We start from the raw sequence: 16,071 nt of genomic DNA, 5'->3' as shown, positions 1-16,071 counted from the left end.
AGGGGAACAAAGGGACAACCCTGTCCAGCTCCCACAAAACTGCATTTCTCTGTAGTCTCTTCCAATTTCACCCAACATCCTGTAAAAAAAGGAAAAGCTGCTCCTGGTATTAACGCTTTATGCAAATGGGGCATATGGCATATAGACCAATTATGCCTTCACATTCTGTTTTACCACATAATAGAGACAAATTACTTCCACTCCTTTCCAGATAAGGCAGCTAACGTAATGCGGATAAATGGGAAGTTAACTATGTGAAACATGTTTTCTGCTCGTTGGGCAATTATTTTTTCCCCCCATAAGATAACATGATAAATAAAACTTGCTTCTGTACAGATATTTCTCTTTTCAGAAACACGTACTTGTTACATGCCACAAAAGGACTGTGGGGAGGGTTTTTTGCCTTTTTTTTTTGTAAGAAATACAGTAAAATAAAAAATTAAAAAAAAAAGAAAAAAGTGATAAAGACACAAATGCAGAGCTAACTACAGGCTTGTATATACATTTTTGTTATCCACCTCTAACATGGATTCTTGGTGAAGGGGACAGACTGGTAGCCCCTGTTCCTGTTATTCCCAGAATAGGAAGGGAAAAAAAAATCAATACCTTAAAACCAGTGGCAACATAGTAAAAACTGTACACTGTTGTCCATTAACTTAAAAAGCAAAGTCCCTAGATGGTATAAAAGTGAAAGCAGGTGCCTTCTAACTTTGAAAATAAAAGTCTGTCTTTTCCCCTAAGCTGCACAATTATCTCCATTGTCTTTGCATGGCCAGGAACAAGATGCTAAAACACAGGGCTGCTCGTGACGAACCGCTGCTGGCGGCGGCAGAAGTGTTCACTTTTTTATCGCTCTTGTTGGAGTTTCCAGTGACTTCGGTGGCGTTGAACTCGAACTCCGGGGAGCACTGCTGAAGTTCACAGCCACTTCCACTCTCTTCTCCGCTGCTTTCCTCACCTAGGGAAAACAAATGCATTTTGTATTCCTCTATGATCTGCAGCGGAACACGGCACTTACCGGAGGCAGCAGATAAAAACCCCAAGCATGCAGATGCCTTCCTGACATTCTTGACATAAGAAGCTTGCTGATGCCTTGCAGCACTCACTGTTTCCACATTTATGAGACTTAAACACAGGCCTCAAGTCCACGAGACTTACACACAGGGCCGTCTTAAACCCTTCTGAAAACAGCAGGGCTGGGAAGGACCCTGCACACAGAGCCTGGCAGATGCCATTTACCACCTCTTTACTAACACGCTTACAAACATCTGAAGCTTAACCAGATACCCTGTGTTAGCATGAAATCCAATTAAGAGGAAAAAAGAAGAAGAAAAGCAAAGACAAACAGCAGCAAACATACTTATGTCAATGAAGTCAACATCGTTCCCACTGTAAGCGTTCTTCAGTTTGTTGGTCATCACCCGGAGGGCCATGATTTGCCGGCGAATCACCATGTCTGGCTTGGTGATATCAACTTCCACCTCTGGGTTATTCACTTGGCTTGCCAGGCCGTTCCCCGTCACCGCAAAGTCGTACCTAAGGAGAAAGCATTTCTGCTGTTGAGGGAGCAGCAGCTCGGCAGGGTGAGCCCTGCAGCCCGTCATGGGCGAGGTGGCACAGCTGGAAAATCATCTTTGGGGTTACAGAGAAACCTACGGTAGCTGTGACCAGCTACCTAAAACATACCGAGTCCACAAACCTGTTATACAGCAGAGATGCGCCTTTTTTTTTCCCCCTCTCTCTCATTTTTGTTAAATCTAGCTACCCAACTTGCATGCTCAGACTTCGTCCTAAAATTGGGAGGGGACCTCAGGACAGCAGAGCCATTGCAAGTGACAGAGACTCCAAGCATCCCCTTGGTGAAGCAAAATAGTTTCAGGCACCACCAGAACACTATAAAATGTGTGCAAGAAAAAAGTCTCAACCTTGCACCTCAAAAATTTTAAAAATATCACAACAGGAACTGTTATTACTTAGAAAAACTGTGGGAAATCTTTGGATACTTTTTCTTAATGGAACATCTTGGTTTTTGCTTATTTTATCAGTAACCAAACAGAAACAAAAATCTTTTATTTCCAAAATAAAAGCTAAATGGTTACATAAACCATATGACAGAACTCCTTTGGTCGATTCATGTGTTGGTAATTTCTTACTTCAAAAAAAAAAAAAAAGTTTTATAGCTCTTTTTTCCATAAAATGCACACATGAAAACCATCGGCCTCCTTCTGCCCCTGCCCTCAGCAAGGAGGAGCAGACCTTTCATGAACCTCTTCATCTCTTTCACACTTGCTCATCAAGAAACCCAACAGCAGCTCCCAATAAGCGTCCCATAACGTGAGTGGGGAGCTCCAAGGCAACGCGCTCTTGGACAACCCAACAGTCCAGCTCTTGCCAGAAGGAGCTCCCTGCTCCCAAGACCTGCGAGCAGCAGCTCGGTAGGTTCTGGCCAGCAGAGAGGCGTGATGACCGAGTGGCTGTTATCCCTCTGGGCAGCTGGACTCAAATCCCTGCCCTGAAGCAAACCACTACGCAGAGCTTGGACAAGCCTTGGGCTTCACAAGCTCTCCCAGCGGGAAGAAGAGATCCCTGCAGCCCCCAGCCCCGAGGGAGCTGGTAACTCCTGTCCCATGAAGTGGGGAGGTCGGGCAGCCATGGCCAAAGACCATGACACAGGAGCAGGGAGGGAAGGAGTTAATGCCACTTCTCCAAACCTGCTCTTGGCGCTGCCGTTCCAGCACTCGTTCTCATTGACGGTGCCTACAGACATCTTTTCATCATTGCAAATGTTGCCAGGGAGAGATGACCAAAATTTTTTGGCTTGCTTCAGCTTTTCTTTCACATCAGTAACCTATTTAAAAAAAGAAAAAAAGAAAGCATAGAAAACAGGACACAATCCAGCATACCAAGCACTCGTTAAAAGCGAAGCTGGAAACGCACTTTTATCACAACAGACACGTCCAGGCCAGATCTTTATGCTGCATGTAAAGTTGGATAGTCTTGATGGTTGATTTACTTTTTTTAATACAAAATCAAACAGCACTCTTCAAACACATATTACTCATAACTGGAGCCTTTAAAACAGGCACTTTCTGACATATGAGCATTGAGGTAATTCACATAGAGAGTCATGGGCAGATTACACCCTTCAGAGAGCTTAAGACAGCCAAGGAATATTAAAAAATCCTATAAATCACAGATGGAAAAAACACACTGTGCTACACAGACCCGTGGGCTCCCACCCTCCCGAATCCACGTGAAACCTTCACCCAGACGGTCTGTCGGCCGCGGGCACGAGGGAGCCCCTCGCGCTGGCCACGGGCCACGTGAGCGGGGACGGGACCGCGCGCACTCACCAGCCGGTCTAAGCTGGTGCCAGCAGCTGTTGTTGGCCGCTCCTCTGGGTTGTAGGGCCTAAAGCGAGCGCTGAAACCACTCTCGGAGACGGAGCGCGCGGCCCGGCCTTGCGCAAGGGTTTTTGGCTGGCCGCATCCCTGGAAAACCTGCGCGAGCGAGGGAAATGGTTTTACAAAATGGGACTTTGCAAGAACTCTTCGCTCCAGGGAGCAACTCAAACCAGTAATTCCAAACCCCATCACCCACAAAAATAATACGATGGCATCACGCTTGCTTGAAAGGACATGTAAGAAAAACAATTATTGACTACAGCAGGGAACTGAAATGCACTGGATAAACAAAGTCAGGCTCTTCTCTTGGCCCATTTACCTTTTGAGACACTTGCATGCTGTTCTCCTGCATGTTCATGATGGCATCTGAAATCTTCACATCAATGGGGTCCATGACGGATTCAATGTTAAAGGGACCCTCCAGCCTCTCTGCTACCAGCAACATAGAGTCTAACAGAGATAAAGAGAAATAAAAGGTTTTAATGAAGAACCTGCACGGACACATTAAGTGTGCCGAGAAGCACAGACCCACTGGTCTAAACTCTGCATTTATAGATGCTGTGAAGAGAAATAAGTCCCCCACCATCAGTCATAAAATGGCAACTCAGTATTGTCTTGTGCAACTTCACACGATCAAGCTTGAACAAGTGACATTTTTCAGCAATATTTCCTCAGAATCAGAAAATGTTTTCCAACAGGCCTCCTGCGCAAGGCAGCCCACTGCTCCCGGGTAAGGGATGCAGCAGCAAGCAAGAAGCCCAGGGTGGTGCCTGTAGAAGGACTCAGGGAAGGTGCTGACCAAAGCACAGAAATTAACCCCCAAAACATCACCTGTGAGCAGGACACACCTCCAGGAAACAGATTTTTCCATTCCTGGTGCCTACAGCCTCCCTGGCCTGGACGGCACTTACTGCACTGCAGGTCTGCCAACACCACGCCAGGACTCGTACACATCAAAAGCAGCATTAAATGAGGGAGAGCTATTGCAATTAGCCAAAAGGCAGCCTGTAATCAACTACTCCCAGCAGAACAAGCATTACCTAAAGCCCTCCTCTTTCTACTAATTTACTAAAGATTTGCCTTGTGTCATTTGTTCCTAAAGACTACTTTCAAAGCTGAGGCAGGGAAAACCATCAGCTTCCTTGTGCTGGTCCAGAAAGCGAGAAACCAAGGAAAAAAAGGACAAAGAGCAGCAGCACCTCTAGAACCCTTCTAGAACCCAAAGCTGCAGCCCTTGGTGAGCTGGAGAAGTCCAAGGCTCTGCCTTCTGACACGACATGGACTATTTGCAACAAGGAAACTGCCCGAGAGCCCAGGGTTAGCGCCGGGCACTAATGATGTGTTGGCCACATCTCTATGAAAGGGGAGATGGAGAAGTCCCGTGGGCAACGCTGGATCAGCCCTCCAGCTGCTAGCACAAATGCATCATTGAATCGACCAGCTACGAAACTGCTGCCTCTGGAAGCCTCTTCCTGGCATTTAAGTTTTCGCCCTGTGCTGCATTTAAGTTTTCGCTTCGATTCTCCCCCAAAAGCTTCGCCCAGGCAAGGCCGCCCGTGCTGAACAGCCACCTCTTCCCATCCATCACAACCTTCATTTGACGCTAATTTCCCTGCGGTCCCTCGGGCATTCTGCTTTCTGTTTTGCTCTCCCGTGCCACTTTGGGCAGCTGTGCCACAAATTTATGGCTTTCCGCTGGCGTTTCATTCCTCACATTTTCCTGGCTCACGCAATGCAGAAGGCCAGATCATAGGATGCCCTGCAGGCCCCGAGGAAACCCTCTCCAGAGGAGTTCCTCCCACTTCCAAGGATACGCCTGTTCCCTTCCATTAGGAAGAGAAGGGCGTTCCACATTCAGTCTATTAATTTCTCCTGAAAAGTGTTTCTCATGACATTCATCCTCCTCCTAAGTGCAGGAGGTACTTCCAAAAAGCAAAAATCTTCCGTGAGTTTACGTCAACCAGTTAAAGCCCTACAAAGATATTCCACAGATTAAATGATTTTTAATAGCTTTGCCTTAATGCCTAAGTCATTTTAAACTGCACTAAAAAAAGAGCTAAAGTTACAATCATGCTACTTGTATATTAAATGTATATATATGCATATATATGTATATCTATCTATCTATATATATGCATGTGTTCCTGGAGCATGCAAGCCCGCTTCCTGATGACAAGTCAACACATTAAAGGTTTCCAAGACTGGGTTAGAGGCGGCGCGTCTTAAAAGTGACTTTGGAGGAGCTGCAGGGACACGGGGACCATGTCGGGACCATGAGCATCCTCACTGCGGAGCCTGATCCGCAGGAAACACCCACGGAAACACGCGAGCGGCAGTGACGGAGCGGGAATTTAGCTGTCAGGGCCTACGAACAGGTCTGAACTAATGCATCCAAAAAAAACACCCCAAAAAAGTAATAACAAATGAAACAAAGAGTCTTAGACTGTATTGTGGTGGGCTCCAATAAAGTGATGCTTCAAATCTCTGAGTAATGACTGCTCGTGTGAATATACCATTGTGCCAGAGGAGAGAAAAATGCGTTTGATGTGCCACCAAATGGAGACTTTTTGTAAACAAGTGGAGCACAACTTAAATGTGTTCATCATTGTCATTGCTCTTGGGGAGGGGGTTTCACGCGCATAAAGGACATCCCGGCGCAGCTCGCAGGGAGCCACTCGCGTTTCAAATAAAAATATTATGGACAGAGCATAAAAACACACAAAATGCAGTTAAAATCAAAACAAATAACAAATAAATAAATAAAAATTGGGGAAAAAATCATTCAATTCTGTAACTACTCCATTCTCCGAGCGGCCAGGAAGGGCTGCAGATCAATAAAGTGTTTGTGAAAGACTGAAAGGAAACATAAACCCCAATTCTTCTGGCTGTTTGGCGGCTTTGTAAACTTAGCGCCGGGCAGGCCATCCACAAGACCATGGGAATGTCGCGCGAATTGGGTCCTTTGTCAGCGGCGGTGCCATGGCGTTACGTGCATCGCCGCTGAGGAATGCGGCCGCCGCTTTGACTGCTGATATAGAAAATGCATTCGGCCTCCAGCAGCGCTGCCAAAGCTGGCTAGAAAAGATAAGGGAAGCAATAATTGGCCTTGGAGAATATATTCAACTGTAGCTCTTCAGGAGCAGCGATAGATACCACCAAGAAGCACTAAATGGAATAAACTTCCATTAAAAAGGGAAAAAAAAATGAAATAAAAGGAGCGGGGAGGAGACTCTCTATGCAGCTCCACGGGTTTTGATTTGGGGATGTCCTGCAGGTTTTTACCTCCCACCAGGCGCTGGCTGGTGTCCCCAGCAGCAGCCACAGCTGGAGCACGTCCCCTGTGCCAGCACCGTGTGACACCCGGCGAGGGCTGCGGATACCGGGAACGAGGCGGGCAAGGGCAGCAAAGCCACAGGTTGAGCAGGGGCAACTCGTCCCCCCAGGTTTGCCCTGCTCCTCTCCCCTGTCCCCAGCTGCGGTTCAAATAGATCCAACGTTTACAAGGCGCTGCAGGAGGTCCGTCTCCTTCCTAATAACATGGGGTGGGAAATGCAACGTAGCCATTTATCACAAGCCTGGCGCATGGAAAAGACTGTCGTCGTCTGGAATTGGGAAGGGGAAAGTGCAGCTCCTGTGTGCAGCGCCATCCACCATCCCTTAAGGAGCCTTTTCCTCCCGCAGAGGTTTGTCCCTGTTGCTGGCATTGAGACAATCGGCAGCACAAAGTCCCTCGCTGGCCCGAAGGAACGCGGTTCCCTCGCATTGTGCCACCAACAAGCAGAAACCCCCAGCCCCAGCCGCACCGTCTGACTCGCGGAACAAAAGGCAGTTTTCAGCCTTAACCCCCAGATCTGCTCTAAAAGGGGAGGGGAGGAGGGGGAAGACCTTGACCATTCATTAACAACAATCAATAAAAAAAAAAATTCCTTGTACACAAAGTCGGACTCCAGATATGTCTACGGAGCCTGAATTCTACATCTTTGAGCAGAGCAAACCTTTGTGGAGGGAAAAAAAATAAAAATCATGAAAAGGCATTGGAGATTACCACTGCTCATTCAGGAAACCTCCCCACGCCAAGAGCTGGCTTGAACAAAGTGGAGCCCTGTCTAATTGGGATACAATTGTGGCCAGAATAGATGGCAAAATCACTTAAAGGTAGTTAAATGGGAGAAAAGATTGCAGTTTAGGCATTATTCCATATGCTGCAGCTTTAAATATGCAAGAAGTATGCAAGAATGAAGTTTTTAATCCTAAAAAAAACTTAGAAAAGTGACAGGCGACTTGTGTATAAGCTCACGGAAGTCTCACTAACTTTAATCAGAGCTACTTGTCTATCTGGGCCAAAGCAGGCAATCAATACTGAGATAAACCAAGTTAGAGAGGGGAAAGGAAGGGCAAAGAGCAAAACTTTTGTTACAGCACAGTGAGAAATGATTTTACAAATTCTGACATGTTTAAAACACAAGCATGCTTATATACACGTGGGCATGTATATTCCCATGTACCTGGAATAATTTATACTTGAACTATTTATTGCAAGCTGCTCATTTAACTAAGTTATTTCGCAATTTTCAAGACCTACTTTTGGTACACAATATAACATCATTGTAAGTCAGTATTTAAACCTGCAATGCAAAATAGCATCAACCATGAGAGCGTCCAGGTGGCTTTTTTTTTTTTTTAGTGTTTTTGTTTTGTTTTTAAAAATACATACGCACAAGCCATTCGTCACACATGACTCCCCTGCAAACACCAGATCTGTTTAATTCTGTTTGCATCAAGTGCCAAATTCAGACGAAAAGCCAAGTTTGCAACATAACTAGTACCTCTTCCATGATTAAACACACACTAAGACACGGCAAGAATCACTGCAGAGCACGAGAAACCAGCAAGCACTGCCAGTAAACGCAGCAAAACTTAATCCTATATCGAAGCGGAGTCAAGAAGCCTCTGTGCAAGGAAGCACTGCCAGGAAAAAGCTTTTCTTCCAACCTGGAGCCGCATTTATTTATTTTGCCTTGTTTCATAACCTCAGTTATTGCAGGCAGCCCCTGCTCAGCCTTGTGTGACAGGGCTCGCTGCCTTCCCCGCGCTTCGTTCCTAGCCGCATACCACCTACAGCAATTAGCTGCTTGTGCTTTTGTCTGTTTTCTGGCATTATGCCCTTCCCTTTCATGGGATTCCTCTTTTCTACTTGGACTAGATGTTTGCAAGTCTCCTGGCTTTGAGCTATTTCAGCAACAATTGTAGCTGAAATACTTAATATTCTCATGAGAAAGAGGGCTGGGAGGAATGGAGGAGGAGGGGGGACGTGTCAGCCTCCCGGAGAATGACTTGGAAACCCAATTTAGTGTCACATTTAACTCCCTATATGGAATGCACAGGCAAGAAAAAGCCTTCTGAAAATAATACCATGCACACATCCAGTTGGCACAGGCAGTTAAGTGAAAAGCCAGTGGACAAAACATGGGAAAACACATTCTGAGATTTAAATCTAGTCTGAAATGCCAATTATCAGCAATTTTTTTTTAATCCCACTGTTTAATGAATGAGAAAACTTTACTTTCCTAACAGCCTATTTTTTTCCAGTAGTTGTGTTGGAAGAGTCCCACAGCCTTGCAGAAAATTTAGATGTGCACTTCATCATCCAGTAACTGGAGTGAGGAGACTGCTCCCAAAGGATGCTCTTCCACAGATTAATCAAGGCTTCTCGATTAATTAACCAAAGCAGTCTGCACAAATAAAAACTTTCAACTTTACTGACTGCTCCCACTCCCAAAACCCGAGGCACCAAGCCCTGCAGTGTCTTGGCCCAACGTAGAATTTAACACTGCAGTGTAATTTTCATACACCAAATAATACAGATTCATAAGCATGGAAGAGACGGAGCGAGCAGGAAGACAATAGCAAAAATATTAGCACAGCATCACACAAGGCCTATCAACATTTCAAAAGGATGGTGGCTGAGCTCCAAATGAGCTCTTTGAAAAATTAGACACATGTTCCATTCATTTTTTTTTAATGTAAAATACAGGCCCGCAGCTCTTCCCCAAGCTCCCTGCGCCTGACAGAGACACTCTGACTGCGGGACACTGCGACTGCGAGTTAGGAAAGCTAGCAGCATGGGAAAAGCAATGGATAAGGGGTAGCATGGAAATTAGGAAGCGGCACATACATCAGGGTGCGTGGCTTAAGAGGCAGCGGGTCCTCCCTCCAAAACGGGGCTCGCTTTGCCTGTTTCTAATGGGTATTTGGCCCTCACGTTCCCAGACGCCGTGCTGAACTCCGGCTCGCTGCCTATGAACGCAGGCCGGCGGGAGCAGCAGGACGCGCGAGGCCTCTCGGAGCTGGAGCAGCTCCAGCCTGTAGAGCTGCTCCAGGCCCAGGAGCACACGGCAGCTTCACCCCTAGGACTTGCTGCGGCAGCGGTCGCTAGCACTGCGAAAGCCTCGTTTACTTAGGGAATGCTGTGAACTGCAAAGGCTTTGCCATGTACAGAGACACAGAAGTGAAAGATGCATATTATACCTTAAAAATCTAGCACGCGGCCGCTCACAAATACCATTCCAATAAGCAACACTCAGCACGTACTCGACATGAATGGTTTCAACCCGTGATGCTTCAACCCATGTTTTGGTTTAATGCTCATATTACACTCACATCCATAGTTGTAAGCTGTATTGCCTTACCCATAAAGATATTCCATTCCGCATCCAAGTCTCCTTGGTTGGCCAAGCAGCCTCTCATGACATTAAAGCAGTAATTGTAGCACGGCTTCACGGACACCAGGCCCCGGCAGTGCGGGCAGTACATCATTTTGAGCAGTGCTCGTGTACCCTGCGGTGTTGGGTTCACCTTTAAAAGAGAAAAAAAAAAGAAAATTAGCAAAAAAACCCACTCGATCACAGTGGCTCTGCCGGTATGTGGTGCCAGGGAGCAGGTGAGATGCTTTAGTCCTTCTTGTTGGGGGTACCTGCCACACAAGGGGTCCAAGCTGGCCACATGTCCCCACAATACAGCCTGGGCTGCCACGCTACACACGGAGAAGCTGATGGACATTATGGACCACCCTTTGGGACACGGAGGGGCCCTCGGGGCAGACACCCCCAGGTGCCCCTGGCCTGCACGAGGCAGGGAAGGAAGCGAGAGGCAATCATGCCGACAGGGCAGTGCAGCAGCCCACGTTACCTCTGCCCCGCTGCAAACATGGAAGGTGCCAGGATATTTGCTTGTTTATTTTTGAAGAAAACAGCAGAAATCTGCTGCTGCCGATACCCCCTTAACAAACCCGTGAGGAAGGGCCCGGGGAGGCAGCTGCCCCCTCCTCGGAGATCCCGCTCGGCTCTTCCCGACAATCGCTCAGCGGGGTCTCCCCGGAGAGCCCGGCTCCTTTATCTCGCATTCAAACCCCGCAACGCAGCATTTACATGACAGACCCCCAGGTTCATTTACACTCCGTGCCCATCACACCACGTAACACGAGTCCTTTCCCCCGGAGGGAGCTGCGATGGAAGGTGGCAGCGGCTCCAGCATCCCGGGACAAAGCTCTGCAGACAACCCGGGATGAACCGCGGCGGTTCCGCGGCAGGCGAGTCACCCCCTGCGCCCACCTCCGCAGGGCGGTTTGCAGGAGTGACTCATGGTCATTCACATTGAATTCACTCTCTGGCCAAGCTTCAGAGCACTCAGTGAAATGATTTCCACACAGTCACCGAAGAGCGTTAATGCTAGGGCCATCGATTAATGTGGACCACATGGTAGGTCCAAGTTATGTGCTAAACGGAGAAATTCTCTCAAGAGCAAATTTAAGTGTTACCTAATGATATACAGAAGTAGACTAGAAAGATGGGATCAGAGATAGACTCTTGAAATAGGAACAGTCTCTAGGGCTTCAGCATCTCAAGATGCTCTTGCAGAGAGCAGTGTCCGTAGGCTACGATCCAAGATGGCTCTGAAGGAAGGAATCACACATCACACCAGGGAAGAGGGGTTATTGGATAGAAATGGAGCATCCCGCCTGCTGGAGGTCTGGGAACAGGCCACGGCAGACAGGAGGAAAGAGTGAATGGAGAGAAATCCCTGCGCGTGGGCTCTGCTACCACTCTTAAGGCCTGAAGCTGCGGGCCCGACTTCTGCCAAGTCCCGAAAACGAGTGTGAACAGCTATTCATCACCTCTCTGCCTGGAGAGAGAGGAAAAAAACTAAAAAAGGAGGCGGTAGCGCATGAAACTAGCAGGCAGCAGATTTAAAACAAACTTACCCACACAACAGCTCCTCAATGGGAGCGCACAGCCCTGGCCCCGAGCAACCACGGGCACAACCGTCACCCCAGGGCGGAACGGTGTCCCCACACAGCCGCACTGTGACAGCTCCGGGGAGACGGGAGGACTCCAGGAACGGGCACTGTGCAACGGGGCGGATGGGGAGGAGGCCTTCAACGGCACCCGTGGCCTCGGCATCGCGAAACTCCCGCTTACAAGAGCGGCCCTTTACAAAACTGCGGGGCAAACTAAGCAGAACCTTAATGAACAAAACAAACGTGACTTTCTGCTCAGATTTAGAGGAGAAAAACAAGTGAGACAGAGCCCACTTGGCTGAGCGAGAGATGGGGGCTCAGCGTGGGGAAGCGCTCTCGGTGCTGGGGAATCTTGGATACTTTGGAGCGTGTCTATTTGGGATGCGCAGCAGGAGCGGGAGCCCCAGCAGAAAGCTCAGCTTTAACGCAAAAGTGGTTCAAATCCTGGGAAGAGCTCGAGCAGGAGAAAGCAGCTACATCAGATGATTTATAGGAGGAAAACTGAAAACAGACAGACACAAAGGTATCATCTGCCATCCAGATGGTCCGGCCCTTGCGTAACAAAAAAAAATGTTGGGAAGGGGGAAAGGAGGAACTAACCAACATCTCGCAGCCAGAGACAGAGCTCCGCAGGAGCCCCCAGCTCAGTCCTTTCTCCAACAATCCCTTCCCGTGGGACGTGGCGGTGGGTGCCAGGACCTCCGCGCTGCGCGCTGCAGCTTGGCAGCGGATCCCGCTCACGATCCCAGGGCAATCCCGCCACATCCCGTCCCGGGAGCGCCGGCACACGGCCGGGAAGGGACTGCCGCGCGCCCGGCGCTCCGGAGCAGAGCTCCTTCCTCGCACGGGACACCCGCAGCAACGAGGCTGCTTATCCGAGAGACAGCAGGTCACTGTCTGCAACAACCTGGGACGGAAAACACCAGAAACCAGCCACGAACAGAATTAGGAAAAGGTTCCAGCACCAACCTACAGGAATTTTAAGCAGGATAGGGGGCGGGCAGCAGGCTTTATTGAACCTACCCTGGAAAGCTGCTGTTTGCATGACAGTGTGGAGAAAAATCCCCAGCCCATCAGTGACGCAGGAGGTGCCTTCCCATCTTAGGTTCTCCCTTCACCCTGCGAGTGCCGCGTGGCTGCAATATCCGACACCCCGCTTTGATATTTCATCGTGTTGATCTCTATGAGTTCTAGCAGATGTGCTGAAAACCGAAGCCGCTTCGCGACGTTCCACTGCAGAGCAGCCCGGTCACTGCAGACACTGCCTGGGCGCTGGGATTAGATGCCACGTGCATCCTTCAAACAAAGGCCTGGGATGCTTTTAAAAGCAAGAGGGGTTTGGCTTCCTTGCCCACGTCGGCTGGCAGCTTTGAGCCCTGCACAGAGCAGAAGAGAGGACCGAGCTCAACGGGGCGACTGCCCTGCCAAAGATCAGAGCTGCTTCTGCAAACACCCCCTGAAGAACTGTGACCAGGGAAGGATGCCACGAGCCAGCAAGGTGCAGCAATTACTACAGAGGAAGACATGGGAGAAATCCATCAGTCCAACTCTGGCATCTTATGGTTTCCGAAAGCAACAGGAAAGCAGGAGTAGAGACCACCTGTAAGAGTTTCAGGACAAATGATGAGCAATTACCCCTTGTTATAGCAGTGATAAATGCGTAACTGCTGCATGTCACTGCAACGGGAACCTTAACCCCTGGCACGGGGCCACTACCCAGGCCAGACCCAGCTCTGGATTTGTCACCAGGCTGTGCCATATGTTGCCCTGGCAATTCTTCACAGGCTTTTAATGTTCCCTCTGCCATGCCAGGTGCAAGCTCTTAAAACACCATCGCATGTAACCGTAAACCCAGATATGCTTTGTTCTGGGGTTGTGTTTATCTTGGAAAGCAACTCAAGTTCATTCAAATCCTACTCTAGAATGACCCTCAAAACCAAATAATCTCCTTCCCAATAAAGCAGAGTCCCAGAGAAAGCTTTATTTGCTGAAGAGGATTTACTCTAGTAGATTTGAGCCCAGGTAGCAGGACATTGTAGTGCACATACCCTGTAAAAGCTTATAATAGAAGTAAATGCACTCCAACCCCCTGCCTTTTATCTTGTGAAATTTATTTCCTTGCTGTGGTGTTCCACAATCCATCACCCCGCGGTTTCATCATGTAAATTACAATTTGTTCATGTCTATGCGCTTTGTCAAACGTGAAGATTAAAAGCTGCTAACAGATGCATTTTGGCACCAATCTTCACATTCAAATCAAACTTGCTTCTGAAAAATAAAGATTTTTTCACACAATTCCCAAAATAAAGCGAGCAGTAAACAGTTCTTGGCTTAACTCAAGTGTTTCAGGCCATCCTAGCGGAGGAATCCCCACCTACATTTACTAGTGAAGACCTAATCATGGAAGAACGATGCACTCCTGCAGTCACACAAACACATTTCTGAAGCAAATGCTTTGTCCTACATACTTAATCTCATCCCTACTCCACATTTACTCCAATTCAGATAGTTTTAGAATCACATTTAGAAAGCTGCATCCTCTTCTAGCAGTAACTTCACCACTAAAGAACTCACCTGCAAAGCGAAATGCTATGTTAACAACCTACCAAGAAGCCACAAAAACTAAAGAAAACTGGTGTATGCAGTAAGATACGGGACAGAGAACCATCCAGTTTGGTTTTTTCCCCCCTCTTCCTTCCTAAGACAACTAATTGGCAGGGAAGGATGACAGGAGCCTGGTTGTGCACAGTCCCCCAGGGAGCTCCAGCCAGCAGACAGCCAGAGCAATGGCTCATCCGCTCACTCTACCCTCAAGATGTCATTAAGATCACTAATAACAACATTTAAATCCTGTCAGTTTTCATAACTAATTATAATACTGCTGATAACCCAGCTTTCTCATTTTCCACACTTGCACAATAGCCATGCTGTCATGTCCAGCAGCACAGGCATCAGGAGAAAAAATCCACTCCTCTGAATATAAATGCAGAGGAACTACTTTTGATTTTGTTTTCTTTGTTTAAAAAAAAAAAAAAAAAAAAAAAGAATTGGGACACTGAAAGCTTGTCTCAGTGACAAAGAAAGATGATTTAATAACCTAAAAACTAACTCCAAAACTGACCATGTAAGTGGGATTTCCTGTGGAATTCTCCAGGTGAGAAGACGAGGGCAGGGTCTAGGTACTTTTTGAAAAGCACAGCCTCACTTGTGTAACTTCTTCCTTTGCTCACGGTATTTTGCAAGAGCATCATCTCGGCACACGCGGGCCCTAAAAAGTTCATCTTGCCGTGGACCAGAAGGCTGCTCAGACGGCTTTTGGTTTGCCTTCCCACCCCAAACATTTCCAATGAGCGTGTTTTGGAGTCGAGGACGCGTCTCACCATCTACTGGTTCGGCTGGCCCTGTGTTAGCACATGAATAAATTAGGAGGCATCTGGTTCAAGCCCAGATTTGGCCTCCGCAGCCTTGCTCCAGATAGCACATTAGGAGCAGGACTCCGGCACGGCGCAGCGCTCTGCCCCGTCGGCATCCGTTGCCCGTGGTGATGTTTTCCGCAGCTTTATCTTTCTGGTTATTGTCACCTCCATGCGAGGAAAAGTTCAAGGGTGCATTTACGCTCGACTCCCTACTTATAGTTTTCTATTTTTTTTATTCATGCAGATGTCAAACTGCCAGCGAGACAAAGCAGAACTCCTGAGAATCAAAACACTATTCACTTGACCTGCCTGGTTTTAATATTAATGTGTCAAAGGGAGAGCCGCGTGCTGTCTGGGGAGATACGGCGAGCGATTTGTATTCTTCGGCCGTTGCTCTTCGTCAGCCGCAGGATTTTATCATCTCACGAGCCAACCTGCTCTGCAGAGTTGAAGTTTCCCAGCTCTGGCTTTTTTACCACCAAAGCCAAAGAGCTGCACCAATATGAAATGACCTTTTCTCTGTTCTCTTCTGTAACAAGGAAGTGTTATTTCCTGAAGATCCCACCCTTAGGCCTCCTGGATAGGCAAGTCCTCCTCGGTGCCCTCGGGAACAACGTACCTTTCCAAATAGTTTGCTCTCGGAAGCCTCTCCCCCAACCCAGGCACAGGGCAGATGATTATGGACATTTTGTTTGCTTAAGTAAGAACATTTATGTTGGCAACTAAACCAAAAAATGGCCTTAGTTAATACTGCTTTCAAACTAAACAGTAGAGCAAGGCAAAGGAGGGAACAAAAAAAAAATTCATGACAATAAAAAGACTGACACCCTCCTCGTGACAGCATCAGCTCCAGAGCCGCGGCACATCCACGAGCGCTCCCGGCCCGTTAAACCCGCGCCGACTGCTGCTCCGGCATGCTTGGAAGGTTATGCCTTGTGCAGGCCCTCGGATGGCT

At 47.9% G+C, this 16,071-nt stretch overlaps 2 protein-coding genes across 2 annotated transcripts in view; both read right to left on the bottom strand.

Moving 5' to 3' along the window:
• The window catches only part of MBNL3 (muscleblind like splicing regulator 3), a 420,262-nt gene that overhangs the window by 256,212 nt on the left and 147,979 nt on the right, over positions 1–16,071 (bottom strand). The window lies entirely within an intron of this gene.
• Positions 730–16,071, bottom strand: part of GPC4 (glypican 4) — a 62,286-nt gene continuing 46,944 nt past the window's right edge. Inside the window, exons 4-9 of the mRNA XM_088538482.1 lie at positions 10,094–10,259; positions 3,724–3,854; positions 3,354–3,500; positions 2,712–2,848; positions 1,361–1,536; positions 730–958 (exon numbers count right to left, since the gene is read on the bottom strand). Of these exons, the coding sequence (XP_088394608.1) occupies positions 750–958; positions 1,361–1,536; positions 2,712–2,848; positions 3,354–3,500; positions 3,724–3,854; positions 10,094–10,259 (966 nt within the window). The 3' untranslated portion in view covers positions 730–749. The remainder of the gene's footprint in view (positions 959–1,360; positions 1,537–2,711; positions 2,849–3,353; positions 3,501–3,723; positions 3,855–10,093; positions 10,260–16,071) is intronic.

The sequence above is a fragment of the Tinamus guttatus genome, unplaced genomic scaffold, assembly GCF_059628265.1.
Source record: "Tinamus guttatus ecotype Peru unplaced genomic scaffold, ASM5962826v1 Tinamus_guttatus_pri_ptg001087l, whole genome shotgun sequence".
NCBI lineage: Eukaryota > Metazoa > Chordata > Aves > Tinamiformes > Tinamidae > Tinamus > Tinamus guttatus.
The sequence above is the reverse complement of the archived record's forward strand: the minus strand, read 5'-3'. Positions and strand labels throughout refer to the sequence as shown.